The 18,541-nt window shown below is 41.3% G+C and overlaps 1 protein-coding gene across 1 annotated transcript in view; it reads left to right on the forward strand.

Annotated features, from left to right (window-relative positions):
• Positions 1 to 5,802: 5,802 nt before the first annotated feature.
• Positions 5,803 to 18,541, forward strand: part of abcc4 (ATP-binding cassette, sub-family C (CFTR/MRP), member 4) — a 516,215-nt gene continuing 503,476 nt past the window's right edge. The window contains exon 1 of the mRNA XM_041199134.1: positions 5,803 to 6,039. Coding sequence (XP_041055068.1) covers positions 5,966 to 6,039 — 74 coding nt within the window. The 5' untranslated portion in view covers positions 5,803 to 5,965. The remainder of the gene's footprint in view (positions 6,040 to 18,541) is intronic.

An 18,541-nucleotide genomic window follows, 5' to 3' on the forward strand; every position in this document is an offset into this window, starting at 1 on the left:
TAAGGAGTTATAATTCCGAAACAAGGGGACTCGCAGAGATCAAAACTCATTATCCCTGCAGGGTTGTTACACAACATTATACAACAGGACTGTCCAGGTGTATTTCAAAAGGGGACCATTGAGGATGGAAGTCATTTTCATCTTTATAAGCTTACCCCTCTAGTAGAGTCAGAGGGTCTGCCCAGACAAGATCTTCAACAGGGATGGTGACTCTTTTAGAGGTTAATGACTAGGACATTATAAGCCATAAAACAAAAGCCAGACCCAGGCACCCTTTTGAAATTATTGTACAGGAAGAAGGTCACATGATTCAAGTGACTATTTTGAAACCTCTATAGTCAGTTGAGAATTTAGAAACAAAGAGCCTGCTGTTTTAACACCGACTGTAAAGAACTCCAGCAGGTCTCCCTGCTGACCAAGCTGCTGGCCACCATCCCACTCCTCGAAGCCTGTTTTATTTTAAAAGCATGTGGCCATCGGCTGCCAAGCAGTCAACGTACCGAAACCTCCATTGTGCTGTATCATCTTTCACTTTAAAGGACTTTCGCGCTGCTGTCTCCAACCAGAGACTCATCTGAACTGAACTCCTCCATGAAGGAAATCCCCCTGGACTTTGACTTTTTGGACTCTGAAAATCTGAATTAATATTCATTTCTGTATTTTTTTTACTATCTTATCCATTGTTGTAAAACTCCCTCTTTTTTTCCCTATTTCACCCTGCTGTATATGTGTGTATGAAGTTGTGGACATCCCCCCATCACCCATTTTGAAGGCAGAATAAACTAAGCTTCGGAATTAATCATAAAGAGTTTGCTGCAAGTTACTTATAAAATTGGACCACACAAACTGAGGATTTGGGGAAACACACAATCTAGTTTTAAAACAATTAAAAACAGCATTGCTTATGGACAGATGGTGAGACGATAAAGAAGTTCATTTTGCCTCTCTTTCCTGTCCATGATATGACTTCATACCCTCCTAATTGCCCTTATTTAAATTTGTAACATTAGTCTTAGACCACTCTTCTCTCCTTCAAACCGAATGTGAAATGTTATGATCAGTGTTACCTAGGGGCACCTTTACTATGTGGTCATTAATTAATCCTGCCTCATTGCACATTACCAGATCTAGAATAGCCTGCTCTCTGTTGGCTCTAAGAAACTGTGCTGAAAACACTATGAACTCATCTTCCAGGTTCCCTTTACAATTTGATTCGTCCAATCTATATGCAGATAAAATGACCCATGATTATCATCGTACCTTTCTCATAACCCCTCCATTTCTTCCCATCCACCCTGTCCTACAGTGTGGTTACTGTTAGGGGGCCTATAAACTACTCCCAGAAGTGAATTCCTACCTTTACTGTTTCTTATCCCTACCCAAACTGATTCTACATCTTGATCTTTAGAACTAAAATCATCTCTCTCTAATATACAAATGTTATCCTTAATAAACAGAGCTACCTCTTCACCTTTTCCCAGCTCCCTGTCCTTCCAAAATGTCATGTACTCTTGAATATTCAGGTCCCAGCTTGTCATCTTGCAGCCACGTCGCTATAATGGCTATCAGATCATGTATATTTATTTCTATTTAAGCTGTTAGTTAATCTGTTTTGTTGCGGATGCTACACACATTCAGATACAGTGCCTTTAGTTCTATATTTTTACTATTGTTGCAACTTCTCGCCTTATCTGCTGACGCAACCTTATGTTTGTACACTCTGTCTTTTCCTTCTACACTCTGATTATAATTTTCCTTATTGCTACACTGTTCTCTTGCCCTGTCCTCTCTCTTTACCTTATCATACCTCCCCTCACTTGATCTCTTGTCCCCACTATTTAGTTTAAAGCCCTCTCTACCGCCTGAGTTATAGAACTCGCCAGAACATTGGTCCCAGCATGGTTCAGGTGAAGACCATCCCAACAGTACAGCTCCCATTTTCTCCAGCATTGATGTCACTGTCCCTGAATCAAAACCCATTTCTACCACACCAATCTCTGAGCAACGCATTTAACTATCCAATCTGATTTACCCTATACCAATTTGCTCACAGCTCAGGTAATAATGCAGAGATAATTACCTTTGAGGTTCTGTTTTTTAATTTAGCCCCTAGATGCTCATATTCTCTAAGCAGAACTTTCTTCCTAGTCCTACGTATGTCGTTGGATAACTGGGTCTTCCCCCTCCTACTGCAAGTTCTTCTCCAGTCCTGAATCCTGGCACTGGGCCGGCAACACAGCCTTCTCGACTCTTGTTCTCGGCTGCAGAGAACTTTGTCAATTCCCCTGACTATACAGTCTCCTACTCCGTTCCTATTAACTCCCCCTACTTGAATGGCTTCCTGTACCATGGTACCACAATCAGTTCACTCATCGACTGTACTGCTTCCAGGTCAAAGAGCATCACAACTGATTAAAGGATTTGATTATGTGGATAGAGAGAATCTTTGCTCTTGTGGGGAAGCCCAGGACACGGGGCATAACCGTAAAATTAATTTGAGCAAGGCCATTCAGGGATAACGTCAGAAAGCACATTTTAATACAAAGGATAGTGAAAATCTACAACTCTCTCTCCAAAAAGATGCTGGGGGGGGTCAATTTAAAATGTCAAAACTGAGGTTGATAGATTTTTGTTAGGCAGGTATATTAATAATTATTGAACCAAGGTAGGTAAATGGAGTAAAGATCAGCCCTGATCAAGCTGAACAACAGGAAATGCTTGCAGGGATGAATGGCTTATTTCTACTCCAATGAGCTTCAAGTATTTGTTCAATTCCTTTCAAAAGTTATTGTTGATTCTGCTTCCACCACCCTTTCAGACAGTGCAGAAGATCGAAACAACTTACTGCAAAACATTTTTCCCCTTTTGTTGCCCTCATTCTTTTGCCAATTACCTTAAGTCTACATCCTCAGGTTACCAACTGTGTCACTGAAGAAGTTCCTTATTTACTTTACCCTTGATGATTTTCAACACCTCTATCAAATCTCCCATTAATCTTGTATGCTTCACAGAGAACTGCCCCAGGCGCTACATAACTGAAGTCTTTTCATCACTAGTATCATTCTAGTAAATCTCCTCTGCATTCTCTCTTAGGCCTTAACATCCATCCCAAAGTGTGGTGTCCAGAATTGGATACAATTGCCCTGCTACTAGCCTAAACGTTTCAAAGGTGGCAGGGGAAGGGTAGTTAGGGGTCAGGGTGGGGTTGGAATTCTGTGGGCACAATCTGGAAGCTAACTCAATGGATCTGAAATTTGTGATAGCAACTCACTTGGGGCAATTAATTTTGACTTCTGGATTTTGTGTTTCTAAGCTATGCAGTGAGTGGGATGCACATCCCTATGATGCAGTCTTACAAGGACAATGCACAGTTGGAATTTGGAGATATTCATGATGGATGGTGCACATAGAGCAAAGGCGATCCAAATTCAACGATGCATTACTAGAATTACTACTGGGTATGGTCAGAGTCAGCCTTTTCTCCAGTAATAGAAATAAACCAGAGATTCTCATGAAGAAGGCATGAATGTACGTAGCTGAAGAGGTGAACAGCAGGACCGTTGTTCCCAGGCCTTAAATGCACAACCAGGCCAGGAAAAGTGAAATGTGAGTATATTTACTGAATCAAACACATCCTGTGGTATAAGGCATGGAATACAATTCCCCCAAATACTGATTTAAACTGTTGGAACCCCATGGAATAAAAACTAAATTTTAAAACTACTGTCACAAGTTTAAATTTGGAGCCATGGTGGGAAGCAAAAGAGGTTCTGAGTTTGATATTCATTCCGACTAATTTTTGCTGATGAATCAACAGTGCAACAAGATAAAAACATAGAAGCAGGAGTAGGTCATTCGGTCCTTCGAGCCTGCTCCCCCATTCAATATGATCACGGCTGATTCCCCCATCTCAATGCCATACTCTAGCTCTCCCTCCATACCCCTTGACGCCTCTAGAGTGTAGAAATCTATTTCCTTCTTAAATATATTCAATGACTTGGTCTCCACAGCCCTGTGGTAGAGAATTCCACAGGTTCACCACCCTCAGTAAAGAAGTTTCTCCTCATCTCAGTCCTAAATGGCTTATCCCATATCCTATGATTGTGACCCCTTGTTCTAGACCCCCCAGCCAGAGGAAACATCATCCCTGCACCCAATCTGTCCAGCTCTGTCAGATTTTATACGTTTCAATGATATCCCCTCTCATTCTTCTAAACTCCAGTGAATACCACCCTAGTCGGCCCAATCTCTCCACATATGACAATCCTGCCATCCCAGGAATCAGTCTGGTGAACCTTCGCTGCACTCCCTCTTTGGCAAGTATATCCTTTCTTTCGTAAGGAGGCCAAAACTGCACACAATACTCCAAATGTGGTCTCACCAAGGCCCTGTACAGCTGCAGTAAGATATCCTTGCCTCTGTACTCAAGTCCTCTCGCAATGAAGGCCAACATACCATTTGCCTTCTTAACTGCTTGCTGCACCTGCACCAATGCTTTCAGTGACCAGTGTATAAGGATACCCAGGTCCCTTTGTACATCAATATTTCCCAATCTATCACCATTTAAATAATACTCTTGCCATTCTGTTTTTCCTACTAAAGTGAATAACTTTACACTTATCCACGTTATACTGCATCTGCCATGTATTTGCCCACTCAACTTGTCTAGATCACCTTGAAATCTCTTAACACCCTCCCCACTACTCACATTCCCACCCAGTTTTGTGTTGGCAACAAACTTGGAAATATTACATTTGGTTCCCTCATCCAAATTATTGACATATATTGTGACTAGCTGGGGCCCAACCACTGATCCCTGCGGTACCTTACTAGTTACCACTGCCACTCTGAAGTAGACCCATTTATCCCTACTGTTTCCTGTCTGCTAACCAATTCTCAATCCCATATGCTTTAATTTTGCACACTAACCTCTTACTTGGGACTTCATCAAAAGCTTTCTGAAAATCCAAATACACCACATCCACTGGTTCTCCCATATCTATTCTGCTAGTTATGTCCTCCAAAAACTCCAGTAGGTTTGTCAAGCATGATTTCCCTTTCATAAATCCCATGTTGACTTTGTCTAATCCTGTTGATATTTTCTAAGTGTCCTGTTATCACATCCTTTATAATAGACTCTAGCATTTTCCCTACTACTGAGGTTAGACTAACTGGTTTGTAATTCCTTGTTTTTTTCCCTCCCTCCTTTTTAAAATAGTAGGGTTATATTTGCCACCCTCCAATCTGCCAGGACTGTTCCAGAATCTACAGAATTTTGGAAGATGACAACCAACACATCCACTATTTCCAAGGCCACCTCCTTTAGTACCCTGGGATGTAGATTATCATGCCCTGGAAATTTATCCGCTTTCAGTCCCATGATTTCTCCAGCACTTTTTTTTAGTAAACTAATTTCCTTCAATTCCTCCTTCTCACTAGACCCTTGTATTTCTGGTAAGTTATTGGTGGCTTCCTCTGTGAGCACAGAACTAAAGTAGTTGTTTAATTGCTCTGCCATTTCCTTGTTCTTTATTATAAATTCTGATTTTTGATCACTATTAAAAACCGGATGAAAACTGATTGACCTGAAACTTTAACTCTGTTTCTCTCTCCACCGATGCAGCATAGACCAAGCTGCCAAGAGTGTTAGCAACATCTTTAAAAGAAAGCGAAAAAAAATTGGCTTGCTCGCTTTCTTTCTGAATTGATTTGGTTGTTAAGAGCTAGTACGAAGATCGCCGCTGCCGCCGAGACAAAGACAGACACAACACATAGACAGACAGAGAGAGAGAGAGTTAGACACAGAGGGATCCGGGCAGCGCGAGCTCCCGGGCCAGCGTTCGGCGCTGGAACGTTGTATAATCTTCCATCCGGAGCGTGTCCCCGCCCCCGACACACACAGTGGGGGGGAAGAGGACGGAGCTTTCCGTCCCAGCGGCTCTCACACTGCTTCACACAAACTAACATGGAGCCTGTTCACAGAGAGGATAAACCAAACCCACTGGCAACCGCCAATATCTTTTCCAGTGTGTTTTTCTGGTAAGTACGTTTCGCCAAAAGAATTGTTCTTCTTCTCCCATCTCAGTAATTCAAGGTGAACTATTTATTTCAATGTCGGCTGTCAGTATAGTAGCTTTCAGAATTCTTCTTTACCTGAGGGGCGGACTCAATAGAGGCTCATCTGGGTAATCTGTGTGTAACCGTTCTAAGTTCCTGATTCCTTGTAGCGCGTCTTTTCAGTGACAGGGCCCAGATCGTTCCTTTTGTAAATTGACAAAGTATTAACCCGTTTCCGCGGCTCCTGTTGTCTCTGACAGCTTTATATCAGGTGCTTTATTGTGTATCCTTAGCTTGTTAAGAACTGCTGGTACTATTATCACAATATCACCGGTCAACATCCTTCCCAATGAAGAAGAGTGGCTTTCCCACAACGCCTCTGAGATGGTTCCTACAGCACACGTGGGCAGATACTAACATAATCCAATTTACTATTTTCACTTTCTTCCTCATCTGTAGCATTACAGCAGTAAACAGGAACCAAATGTCAGTTGCTGCTTGTGTCCGTGGACTTGGAACGGATGTTGCATTTCACACTAAATTGCATCCTTTTTTAAAAAAAAACTTCCAGCGAAAAGTTAAAATCTGTGAGACACAAACTACAAAGCAAAATGTTATTTCCAGGACAATTGACTCAACTGGGAGACGACAGGAACCGGGATTGTTGTTCTTAAAGCAGAGAAGATTAACGGAAAATTTATTAAAGTATTTAGAGGGATTTGATCCAGTAAATAAGGAAAATTTTTTTCCCCAGTGGCAAATGGTTGCAAAGTAGAGGTTATAATTTAAGGTAATTTGGCAAAAGAACCAGAGGGGAATTGAGCTTTTATTTCTAACATGATCTGACATTGCCTAAAAGGTAGTGGAAGCAGATTCTGTCGTAACTTTAAAAAAAAAATGGACACATTTCAAGGAAGACGTTTGCAGACCTGTGGGGAAAGAATTGGATTGCTCTTTCAAAGAGCAGGCACAGGCATGAGGTGCTGAATGTGCTGTATGATCCTATTTCTCCTCCTTTCTTCCCTTCTTTCATAATGCTACTGAAACAATTTTATGACTGCTTCCTAGCTCAAGCTGACTTTAAATTGTTCAGTTTGTAATTTTGTTTTTCCTTTCCATTATGGAGGATGTGACTCATGATACAGAATGCTTCTATAATCCATTCTTCAAAATAGTCAATTGACATTTTGGGGAATAAACAAATGAGGCTAATCCTGCACTTATCATTTCTGTGCATTAGCATGTAAGTAGCATGGAGTTCAGTTCCGCAGAGTGCTAATTCTGGGAAATTTGGTGAATGAAGGAATTTTAAGGGTTGTTGGTTGCTAAAATTTATAGTTAAATTTTGCCTTTAGCATCTAGCTTAACCATAATTTGTTGTGTTTTTCACAGTGCTAGTCAACGGTAATAAAAACAAAATGCTGAAAATACTCAGCAGCTCTGGTGGCATCTGAGGGGAGAGCAACAGAGTTAATGTTTCAGGTCTGCTGGTACTATTATCACAATATCACCAGTCAACATCCTTCTCAATGAAGAAGAGTGGCTTTCCCACAACGCCTCTGAGATGGTTCCTACAGCACACGTGGGCAGATACTAACATAATCCAATTTACTATTTTCACTTTCTTCCTCATCTGTAGCATTACAGCAGTAAACAGGAACCAAATGTCAGTTGCTGCTTGTGTCCATGGACTTGGAATGGATGTTGCATTTCACACTAAATTGCATCCGGTTTTTTTAAAAAAAAACTTCCAGCGAAAAGTTAAAATCTGTGAGACACAAACTACAAAGCAAAATGTTACCATTAATTTCATACCTTTAACTCTCTGCAGATGCTGCCAGACCTGCTGAATATTTCCAGCATTTTCTGTTTCTACAGCATCTGCGGTATTTTGCTTTTTTTAGTCAAACAAATGCTTGTTGATGGCTGTTGCACAATTCATTAAGACTGCGTTAACTTGTGCTACAATGCAAGGAAGACCACTTCCTGCAAACGTGCAGTTGCAGTCTCTGTCAGTGTCAGAATGCAAGCTGGCCGCAATAAAAGGAACAAGCTGGCTTGATAAAGATAGTTCAAGTACTCATTTTTAGGTCTATGCAGGCAACCAATTACAAGTTCTTGTATCTAGTCCAGCTATCAACTGTATCCTCTGTAAAACATGCCTCTGACGATTCAGTAAATGATGAAGATCATTTCCTGAAATCAGGAAGTTTCAGTAAATGAGATTGGCCAATTCCGATGAACTCAGAGACTGAGAATTGATTGAATTTTATCCAAAAAACTACAATCAAAAAGTATGTTGAATTGAACATTCAAGAAAAAAATTATTACCTCATGCAAGATTTGAAACAATGACCCTGGGGTTAAAAGCCCCATTACCTAACAACTGAGCGACCCAAGCTATATGAGAACTCCCTCCCTTAACATGCCGGGGGCAAAAATAGCATTCAGTATATTTTGCGCATATGTTTTGTTTATTTTCGTGGCCTTATTTATCATGGATGTGGTAAGTGAATGGTGTTTCTTTAACCGCTCTGTAGATGCAGGCGCTTCTCTTTCAAAGTCCCTGGGTGCCTTTTTAGGCCCAGCTTGGAAGGGTGCGAGGTGTGAAGTTTAATTTCACTTTCAAGGCTTGTGTTCCTGCCAGTTCTTGATTAAACTGTCTACAAATCAAACAAAAATTTCGCTCCTTTCATCAATTGGAAAGGTATCTGGTACAACTGCACAAGTGCTGGAGGGCACAGTACAGGCTGGGTGCACATGCACGACTTCCTGATGCCTTTTTGGTTGGTGGCAGGAGTTATTGCGATAAGTTAATTAGGTGGCTAGTTAGAACAGGTAATTATTGTCAGCAGGTGCTGACTTAGGCCTTTGGAATTTCTGCTAGTATAAATACCGGAAACTGTTACTAACACATGGAGTACGGAATACTGCTTCTTCAAAGTATTGAACCTGGGGAATTTGGCCAGTGAGGGAATTGGTGCTGTTTTGGTGTTTAACAAAATAAGGAGCAGTCTAGAGAGGGAGAGAGAGAGACAGTGCAACCTGAGAGCTGAAGTCCAGAGGCATTAATTACAATTAATAATTTTAAAAAGGTACTAACTGGATTCTAAAAGAGGGCAAAGGGATTTTTTGATTTTAGATCATGGATGGGAGCCAGTTGCTTGCAATTCCTAGGCCATATGGGAACTTAAGGGGATCTTGTGTGTCTTGGGGGAATCACATGTAGGAAGTGTTTCCAATTGCTTGAGCTTGAGATCAGTGTTTCGGAGTATGAGGGGGAGTTGGAGTCACTGCAGAGCATCTGGTGCTGAAAGCTTCCTGGATCATATGTTCCAGAAGGAGGTCACCCTACAGGCAGTGAGAGTTCAGGATAGTTGATGATTAGCCATCAGATGAGGCAGTCTTTGGGGTGTGTGCGCCACTTTCAAACCAGTACTTGGCATTGGAGTGACAACATCTTGAAGGATACCAGCCCAGACCAAAGGAACAGCAATGCTTAGAAATGCAAGTGCTACAGAAGATTCCATAGGGTTTCAGAGAGATATTTCTGTACCCATCATCTTGAGTCTTGCTTGGCATGTTGGCTCCCTGGTGCCAGGGTAAAGGACCAACAAAAGCATTTTGCTTTGCTTTTCTGCTGACTCTCCATATTGTGCTGAGGCGCGAGAGAAAGAGACAACAGCAATAATAAGAATTACATCTACTTCGAAGGAGGGAGGGAGAGAAAGACCAACTTTTAAAACAAAAGGTGGATGTTTGGTGCACTTTTCAGGAAAGACTGAAAGTGTTTGGTCGGGGCCCTAGTGTTTGGTGGAGAAGAAAATGAGACAGATTGTAAAATTGTGAGTGAAGTTATCTGTGTGCTGCTGAAAATTGTCTATTTTCCCCATTATCCCCACTTCCTCATTGCTTGGCCCCAGCACAGCTGGAGCTGCCTGGATGAAGTTTTCTTTATTCTCGTTGATAAGATCTGGTAGGGAATTGTACCTGTACACTATCCTGGTGAAGACATCTCCTCCTGCTACCAGGAAACACTACCAGAGACTTTAATATCTCTGGAAACAATGCACCCCTGCAATACCCACCCAATCAACCTGATTTTGTGGCGACCCTCCCCCTGCAATCAATTTCTCCCTTGCTCTCTCATAGTCCTGTAGGCAGATCATCATTTACGTTAATTAGTAAAAGGTTAGGGTTAGGGGTGAATACCTACACTTAGCCCATTGTAGCCACCTCAAATGCATTTAAAGGCTGTGTTCTTCCTGAAGACTAAGTGGGTGCTGCGCCTGGCTCTTGAGAAGGGGCTCATGATGGGGTGGCCTTCCTGCTTGTGGACCCTCTTGAGGCCACCGTGCTGCAGTTAGTCACCTCAAACATCCTGCCCTTTTTCCCAGATGATACTTTTCCAAACGAGGGAGCCATCACGTCTTCTCTTTCTGGCGTTGTCTTTATGTGGATGGCGCAGAGGATGATGTGGATAGGATATCCAGCTCCACCTGCCCCACCCCACTTAAACAACTTATATATCACCTCATTTCTATTTCTGATGAAGAGTCATACGGACTCGAAACTTTAAATCTGTCTTCCACTCCACAAATGCTGTCAGACCTGAGTTTTTCCAGCTATTTTTGTTTTTGTTGTTAAAAGTATGTTGGGTGCCGAAACACTGACTCTTGTGGATTCTATATTTCAAATCGTTTAAATGAAATTCTAAGCAACAGGCATACTGATATTAACCGTTGACTGTTATGTAGACAATCATTCCTAGTGTGATAAATGAGAAATGGTTGTGGTTTGACCATGTTGGCTTAAATCAATACTGGAGAGAGAGGAAATCTCTGAAAAATAAATGCTTTGATGCGAGTCATCATCTGTCTGCATTATCAAAAGAAGACTCTAGAAGAGGGGTGTCTTGATTTCTACAGAATACTGAGGTTTTTGATTTTAATTTGCTTTGAATTTTTTTTATGTACATAAATACTATATTTGAAGAGACAGAAGGAGATCTGTTGAATGCTAATTGTATGCAAGTGGTGGGCATTAACTAGGGATTCACTTGTGCTTTTATAAATAGACACCGATTTAAACTGGTTGTTGGGGTTAGGAGGTGCTTAATTGTAATCTGTAAATGTATGGGCATCACTGACCAGGCCAGCATTTTTATTGCCCATCCTTAATTGCCCTTGAGAAGCGGTGGTGAGCTGCCTTCTTGACACTGCAGTCCATGTGGTGTATGTAGGTACACCCACAGTGCTGTTAGAGAGAGAGTTCCTAGATTTTGACCCAGTGACTGTGAAGGAAGAGCGATATAGTTCCAAGTCAGAATGGTGTGTGATTTGGAGTGGAACTTGCAAGTGGTGGTATTCCCATGCATCGGCTGCCCTTGTCCTTCTAGGTGGTAGAGGTCATAAGTTTGGAAGTTTGGTGAGTTGCTGCAGTGCATATTGTACATGGTTTGCATCACTGCCACTGTGCATCGGTGTTGGGGAGAGTGGATATTGGAAGTGGTGGATGGGGTGCCAGTCAAGCGGGCTGCTTTGTCTTGGATGGTGTTGAGCTTCTTGAGTGTTGTTGGAGTTGCAGTCATCCAGGCAAGTGGAGAGTATTCCATTACACTTCTCACTTGTGCCTTGTATATGGAGTCAGGAGGTGAGTTATACTCTGCAGAATTCCCAGCCCCTGACCTGGTCTTGCAGCCACATTATTCAAAAGGCTGGCCCAGTTCAGTCTATGATTAATGGCAAGCCCCAGGATGTTGATAGTGGGGGATTCAGGGGTGATGGTTAGATCCTCTCTTGTTGGAGATGGTCATTGCCTGGCACTTGTGTGATGTGAATGTTCCTGGCCACTTGTCAGCCCAAGCCTGGATATTGTCCAGGTCTTGCTGCATTTGGACATGGATTGATTCAGTTTCTGAGGAGTCACAAATGGTGCTGAACATTGTGTAATCATCAGCGAACACCCTACTTCTGATCTTATGATGGAAAGAATGATTGGTGATGCAGTTGAAGATGGTTGGGCCTCGATCACTATTCTGAGGAACCCCTGCAGTGATATGTTGAAACTGAGATGATTGACCTCCAACAACCACAACCATCTTGCTTTGTGTTAGGTATGACTCCAATCAGCAGAGAGTTTTCCCTTTGATTCCTGTTGACTCCAGTTTTGCTAGGGCTTCTTGATGCCACACACGGTCAAATGCTGCCTTGATGTCAAAGGCAGCCCCTCTCACCTTACCGGATACTATGAATGACTCTGGAATGAAATGATCGAGGCATATAAAAATAAATAAAATGTGCATAAAAGCTACTTAACTGTCATTATCTGATCTGGTAATGGAGGGTCTGTTCACTTATCGGTTAGTGTATAAGTTAGTACTTTGAGGATGGTGTCGGGTGACCAGTACCGGGGCCAGGGCAGTTGGTGTTCAAGATCATATGATGAAACTTATTCAGAGTTGCCAACTCTGACTGGATTAGGAGCTCATCTGAAAAATGCAAGATTTGGTGTGAAACATGATTTATAATAACACAATGCAGTGAAGGTGAAGTTGGTCACCAGTGCAGTCAGCCATTTTTATTCCCTATATTAATAACTATACATTGGGGTTTCAATTTTTGTGACCTCCATAGCCTATCAAAATTGGGGTTTATATATTGATAAAGGCACAGCAGCGCAGGGGTTATGTTATTGGACGAGTAATCCAGAGGCCCATACTAATGATTTGGAGATAGGAGTTTGCCACAGTAGCTGGGGGAATCTAAATTCAATGAATTAAATAAAAATCTGGAATAAAAAGCTAGTATCAATAATGGCGACCATGAAACTATTGGATTGTTGTAAAAGCTTAAAAATAGAAAATTCTGGAAGTAGTATCTGTGGAGAGAGAAAGGGAAGAATTTTCTGGTTGGCGAGTGGGGGCGGGGCCTGCTCACCGACGCGTAAAATGACGTGTGTCAAAGGCCTATTAAGGCCTGTTAAAAACTAATTAAGATAGTTAAATGAGCTGCCCGTCCAACCTTAAGGTTGGCGGGTGGATGAATAGGCTAGGCGGCCTTTGCATTTTTCATGAAACCTCATCCACAGGTAGGATGATGTTTCATGAAGTGTTTTCAAATTCAATAAAAATTATTAAAAAGATTCATTGACATGTCCCAGCTCATGTGACACTGTCACGCGAGGGGACATGATTTAAAAGTTTTTATTTCCTTTATTTAAATTTTAAAAGCTTAAACTGACCCCCTGAGGTGCCTCTGTGCCCCAGGGAGATTTCTGTGCTCTTTCACGCGATGCATTAGTCTGCCCACATAAAATGGCGGCGTGGACCCGATCGGGGGTGCGGATTGGGTTCGCGCTCACTCCCGCCCACCCCTGCACAACCCCCACAACGTGGGATGGGGGGGGAAATTCAGCCCAAAGAGTTCAGATGTTGTCAAGCAAGCTGAGTATTTCCAGCATTTTCTGTTCATTTCAGATTTCCAGCTTTTTCAGGATTTTTCTCTTGTTGCAAAAACCCATGTGGTTGCTAATATCTTTTGTGGAAGGAAATCTGCCATCCTTACTCAGTCTGGCCCATAAGGGACTCCAGACCCACAGCAATGTGGTTAACTTTTAAGTGTCCTCTGAAATGACCTAGCAAGCTACTTAGTTGTATTCAGGAAGGCCGGTCACAACCATCTTCTGAAGGGCAATTGGAGATGGACAATAAATGCTGGCTCACACACACCCTGTCAGAATGATCAAAAAATACCTGATTTTGTTTTCCTTCCTTTGTCCAGTCTTTTCCCAACTATATCTGGGACTCTTCTGATGTCTTTCTTAACAATTTGCAGTTTCTTAATCCTCACTGTCTGCTTTCCCCATGGCTATTCAAACTCCCTACACCTTGATCCACACCAGGATGGTCTGAGAGCTCTCCACTTCTCCCTTGAACGGAGGCTCATTCACTACCACCTTCCTCTGCCTAGCTGAATTTGTTCTCACATTGGACAAGTCCTTTAACTTCACTCACTTCCTCCAAATTAAACATGGTTCCCAGCTATGCCTGCGTTTTTGTAGTATACATACAGCATTCTTTGATCTAGTGCTATTCATTTCCCCCTCCTTCACCTCTTCTGGTACATGATGACTGCGTCAATACGTTTTCCTGCTCTCGTCCTGAACTGGAATTTTTCATCAATTTTATTTTCAATTTCCACCCTTCTCTCGCCTTCATATGGTCCATCTCCAACTTGTACCCTATCCCAGAGAAGTCAAGGAGGGAATCAACCAAACTGCACTGTAACTCCACTGACTCACTCAGATACCCTGACTACCCTCGCACCTCACTTCCTGTAAGGACTCTGTTCCATTTTCCAAATTTCTCTGTCTCTGTTGCATCTGTTCTGATGATGCAACATTCCATGCTAGTGCTTCCAAAACGTTTTCCTTATTCTGAAGAATTGTGTGCCACCCGTCCCTTCCCCACTGCCCCGTGGTTGACGGGGTCCTCAACCTTCCACCCCACTAGCCCCTGTACTCAATGCATCATCCTTCACCATTCTTGCCATCTTCAGAGTGATGCCACCATTGAACATATTGTTCCCTCTCTTATCAGCACTCCAAAGGGACTGTTCCCTGTGTGATACCTTGGTCCACTTCTCAGTCACCCCTCACACCCCTTGCCTTTTCCACAGCACCTTTCCATGCTGGCGCAGGAGATGTAACACCCACCCGTTTACCTCCTCCCATCTCATTGTCCAAAGCCCCAATCACTACTTCCAGGTAGGACAGCAATTTACTTATACGTACTTCAATTTATTATGCTGTATTTGCTCCTAATGATGCAGATTCTAAAATGGGGAGACCGAACATAGATTAGGTGACCGCTTTGCGGATTACCTCATTTCGGTCTGAACGTATGACCTGGAGCTTATAGTGCCTGTCATTTTAATTCTGCGCCTTGCTCTTATTCTGACCTTTCTGTACTCGGCCTTCTGCAGTGTTCCAGTGAAGCTCAGTGGAAGCTTGAGGGACAGCACCTCATCTTTCGACTAGTCACTCAACCCTCCGGACTCAAACAGTGCGTTCAATAATTTTAGATCGCAACCTCAATGCCCGTTCTGTTTCCTTCCTCTTTTCTGGTTTTGGTTTTTCCCTCTTGTTTGTCTTTTCTCCCCACCCTCCTTTTATTTGCTTTTGGATGGCAGCTGTCCATTTTTCTGCCATTCACTCCTCCGTTTGGCATACCTTTTGTTTCTTTACTTGTCCCATTACCACTGTCTTTGCATTTGCACCATGAATCCTTTTGTCATTAAATGTTCTCTTATCTTCCACCCTAAGGGGCTGTCCCTTATGTTTCTCTCTCCCACTTTTTACTCCTGAGTATTTCCAGCATTTTCTGTTTTATTTCAGATTTTCAGCATCTGCAATTTTTTGGTTTTGCATTAAAAATTTGATTCCTAATTGGTTGAAAATCAGCTTCAGAAATTTTCTTTCAGTAAATTCAAGCTGAGAATTTAAAGATTCACCCAGTTTTAGTGTTGAAGCAGTCAGCCAAATTATGTAATGAATTTTTCAGCATGATGACGTTCAGGATAAATACCTTATCTTTGCTTTATTATAGGATTAAAAATAGTGCCTAAAGCCTTGTTTTTATTCCATTCAATGCACCTTGGGATCAATGCTTGAAAAGGAAGAATTGGCCTATGGGAAAAAGAACAGGGGAATGGGACTAATTGGATAGGCCTTAGAACCTGTACAGGCACAAAAGGCTGAATGGCCGTATGGTCCTTAAAATGTGGAGAATTTAATCAATTCTAAGGGAAAAAACGAGTTCTTTTTCTCATGTGTCGCTGCTAAGCAAGCTTGTTTTTGACCATTGTCAGGGCTTGAGCACTTTTTTAAAAATTGTTTTAGTAAAGTCATTGTTCAAACTATTACCAAATAATTGTTAAAATGTTACTCATTTTAAAAAGAAATATGTCAATAGCTTATCAGCAAATAATAAAACCTTATTTGTTTACCAGCCAATAAAGTGTGAATGTAAGTTGCTTTGTTTCAGAAATGTTAAGCAAATATGGATTTTAAAATAACAACTATAGTGGGTAATGCAGCGTCTTTCCATTTTGCTTTGTGTAGTAGTATGCATTTGTCCATTGTCTTGGTATTCCCTGAGAAGCTAATGTCATTTGTCTTTGGTTGTCAGGAGAACACACCGTTTTGCATATTGTATCCAGAATTTCCATTATAAAGGTATCTGCTACATTAGTAAAAAAAACTTCATATATTAAAAAAATCTCTCACTTTCAGTTTACTTCATGCTTTAAGAAGAATCAGCTATGTAGTACCCTGGAAATTTGGTACTATGCTGTTGCTTTTTAAATTAGAAAGGTATTATAAGATTAACACCAAGACAGTCATCTTAAGTCATGATTTGTAACTTTTTTCATCCTGCTGTTCTTTTCACAATAGTTGAGCATTTGCAGAGATGGCAGCATTGTGATAATGTCACTGAACTAGTAATCTAGTGGCCCAGGCTAATGCTGTGGAGATACAAGTTCAAATTCCACCATGGCAGCTGGTGAAATTTAATTTCAGTTAATAAAATCTGGAACATAAAGCTTGTCTCGGTAATTGTGACCATGAAGCTATCATTGATTGTCAAAAAAAAAATCTGGTTCACTAATGCCCTTTGGGGAAGGAAATCTACCATACTTAGCTGGTCTGGTCTACATGTGATTCTGGATCCGCAGCACTGTGGTTAACTCTTAACTGTCCTCTGAAATGGCCTAGCAAGCCACTCAGTTCAAGGGCAATTAGGGATGGGCAACAAATGTTGGCCTTTCCAGTGATGCCCACATCCCATGAAAGAATAAAAAAGATCAGTGTGGACAGGCAAAGCTTTCTGATACCTATGACCTGGCACAGATGTTGACACTGCTGCCATTGGTGAGCTTTAGCACTCCCTTTACCGTGATGCCAAAATTATTGGTGGTTAACTTGCCAGCTTATGTAAGTTTGTTCAATGACAGTAAGACAAGGCAGAGAAAGGCAAGATAGGTTAGCTCAGGAAACTATTATATATCAAGTATACGGAATTGAACTCCAATCTAAATTCCTGTTAAAATATGCTGGTTTATGTGTAACTTTCTTGACTACAAATCACTAATCTAAATGTTATAAGATTTGCAACAACTTTCCTCGACTGCAAGATCCTAAAATAAAGAGATCTTATTCAGTGAGAACACGTAGTTCTGAAAATTTTATTACACAATTTAGTTGATTGCTTCATTGATGCAGCTGAGTGAATCTTTAAAGGCCAGGAGTTAAATTTATGCTATTCACTGGCATGGGAAAGATGATTTCATGTCCAAACTTCTGTTGCTCAACCTCTGCTGTTCTGTTGAAATATAAACACTTTTTGGCATGTATCTCCTAACTGGTGCTGCTCATGGCAATATAGGATCAATTTACAATTGGTGTAATTTGTAAGGATAATTGTTAACAGTAGAAAATGGAATTTGTGATTTTGAACAATCTTGGGAAAGCTGAAGTATATTATTTTTATATGGTAACTTTTATGTTTGAGGTTGATTGTCCCAATGCCTTGCTTAATTTTGTAATTTAACCTTTTTATCTTTCGCATTTTAGGGGCATAACCAGCAAGGTGAATTCAGCATGCAAAAACCCGGTTTGCTAGGAATATATTGAATGAGTCAGTTTTGATGTAGTCTGCAGTATGCTTACCTTATGTTCTGGATTTTAAATAAAAGTGATGATAGTGGCAGCAAAAGTCGAGTGGGGTGGGGGTTGGGGAGAAAGTTTTTCTTAATGTTGCATGTTTCCTCCCCATACTTTGTTACTCATTTTTCTCAGGAAACTGGAAACCATAACTTTAGAATTTTTTTGCTCGTAAACTACTGATACCGTAAGATGCAGTCTTTCATTTCATAACTTATAAACAATAAAAATGGAACTTTAAACTTGTTGTTTCAGTCAGAGTTTCCGGACATTTTAATGTTGTACTTCTGTAGTGTGGGAACAAACAGATCATCATTGTGTTTTTAATTTGTGGACTGAAGGAAAGGAACTACCCAGTCTTTGTTTGCATCATGACGAACAGTGATAATATTGTGTAAACAGTGATTCATCACATTTAAAGATTTTTAACCTTTTAAAGGTAAACTTTCTATCTTTTGAATGAAACAGTGGATGGGAATGTCATGCTGTCAAGATTCTGAGAGGCTCAGCTTAACTTGCTGTCAAGAGTTAAGTGAGATATAGACAGATGACTTTCTAACTAATTTTCCTTGTGCCATTTCAGATATTTACTGGGACTCCATTTCTACCTATCTCAACAATGGTGCTGAGATTTAAAGGGAAATTTAAGGCGTGTTCACTGCTTCTTGCTGTATCATGTGTGTACCTTGTAACCCCAGCGAACAGCAGCAGCATAATAACCAGAGTCACTAAAGCCAGCAGGTGGAATGGCATCAAGGCC

Source organism: Carcharodon carcharias, chromosome 11 (assembly GCF_017639515.1).
Source record: "Carcharodon carcharias isolate sCarCar2 chromosome 11, sCarCar2.pri, whole genome shotgun sequence".
In the NCBI taxonomy this organism is placed as follows: domain Eukaryota; kingdom Metazoa; phylum Chordata; class Chondrichthyes; order Lamniformes; family Lamnidae; genus Carcharodon; species Carcharodon carcharias.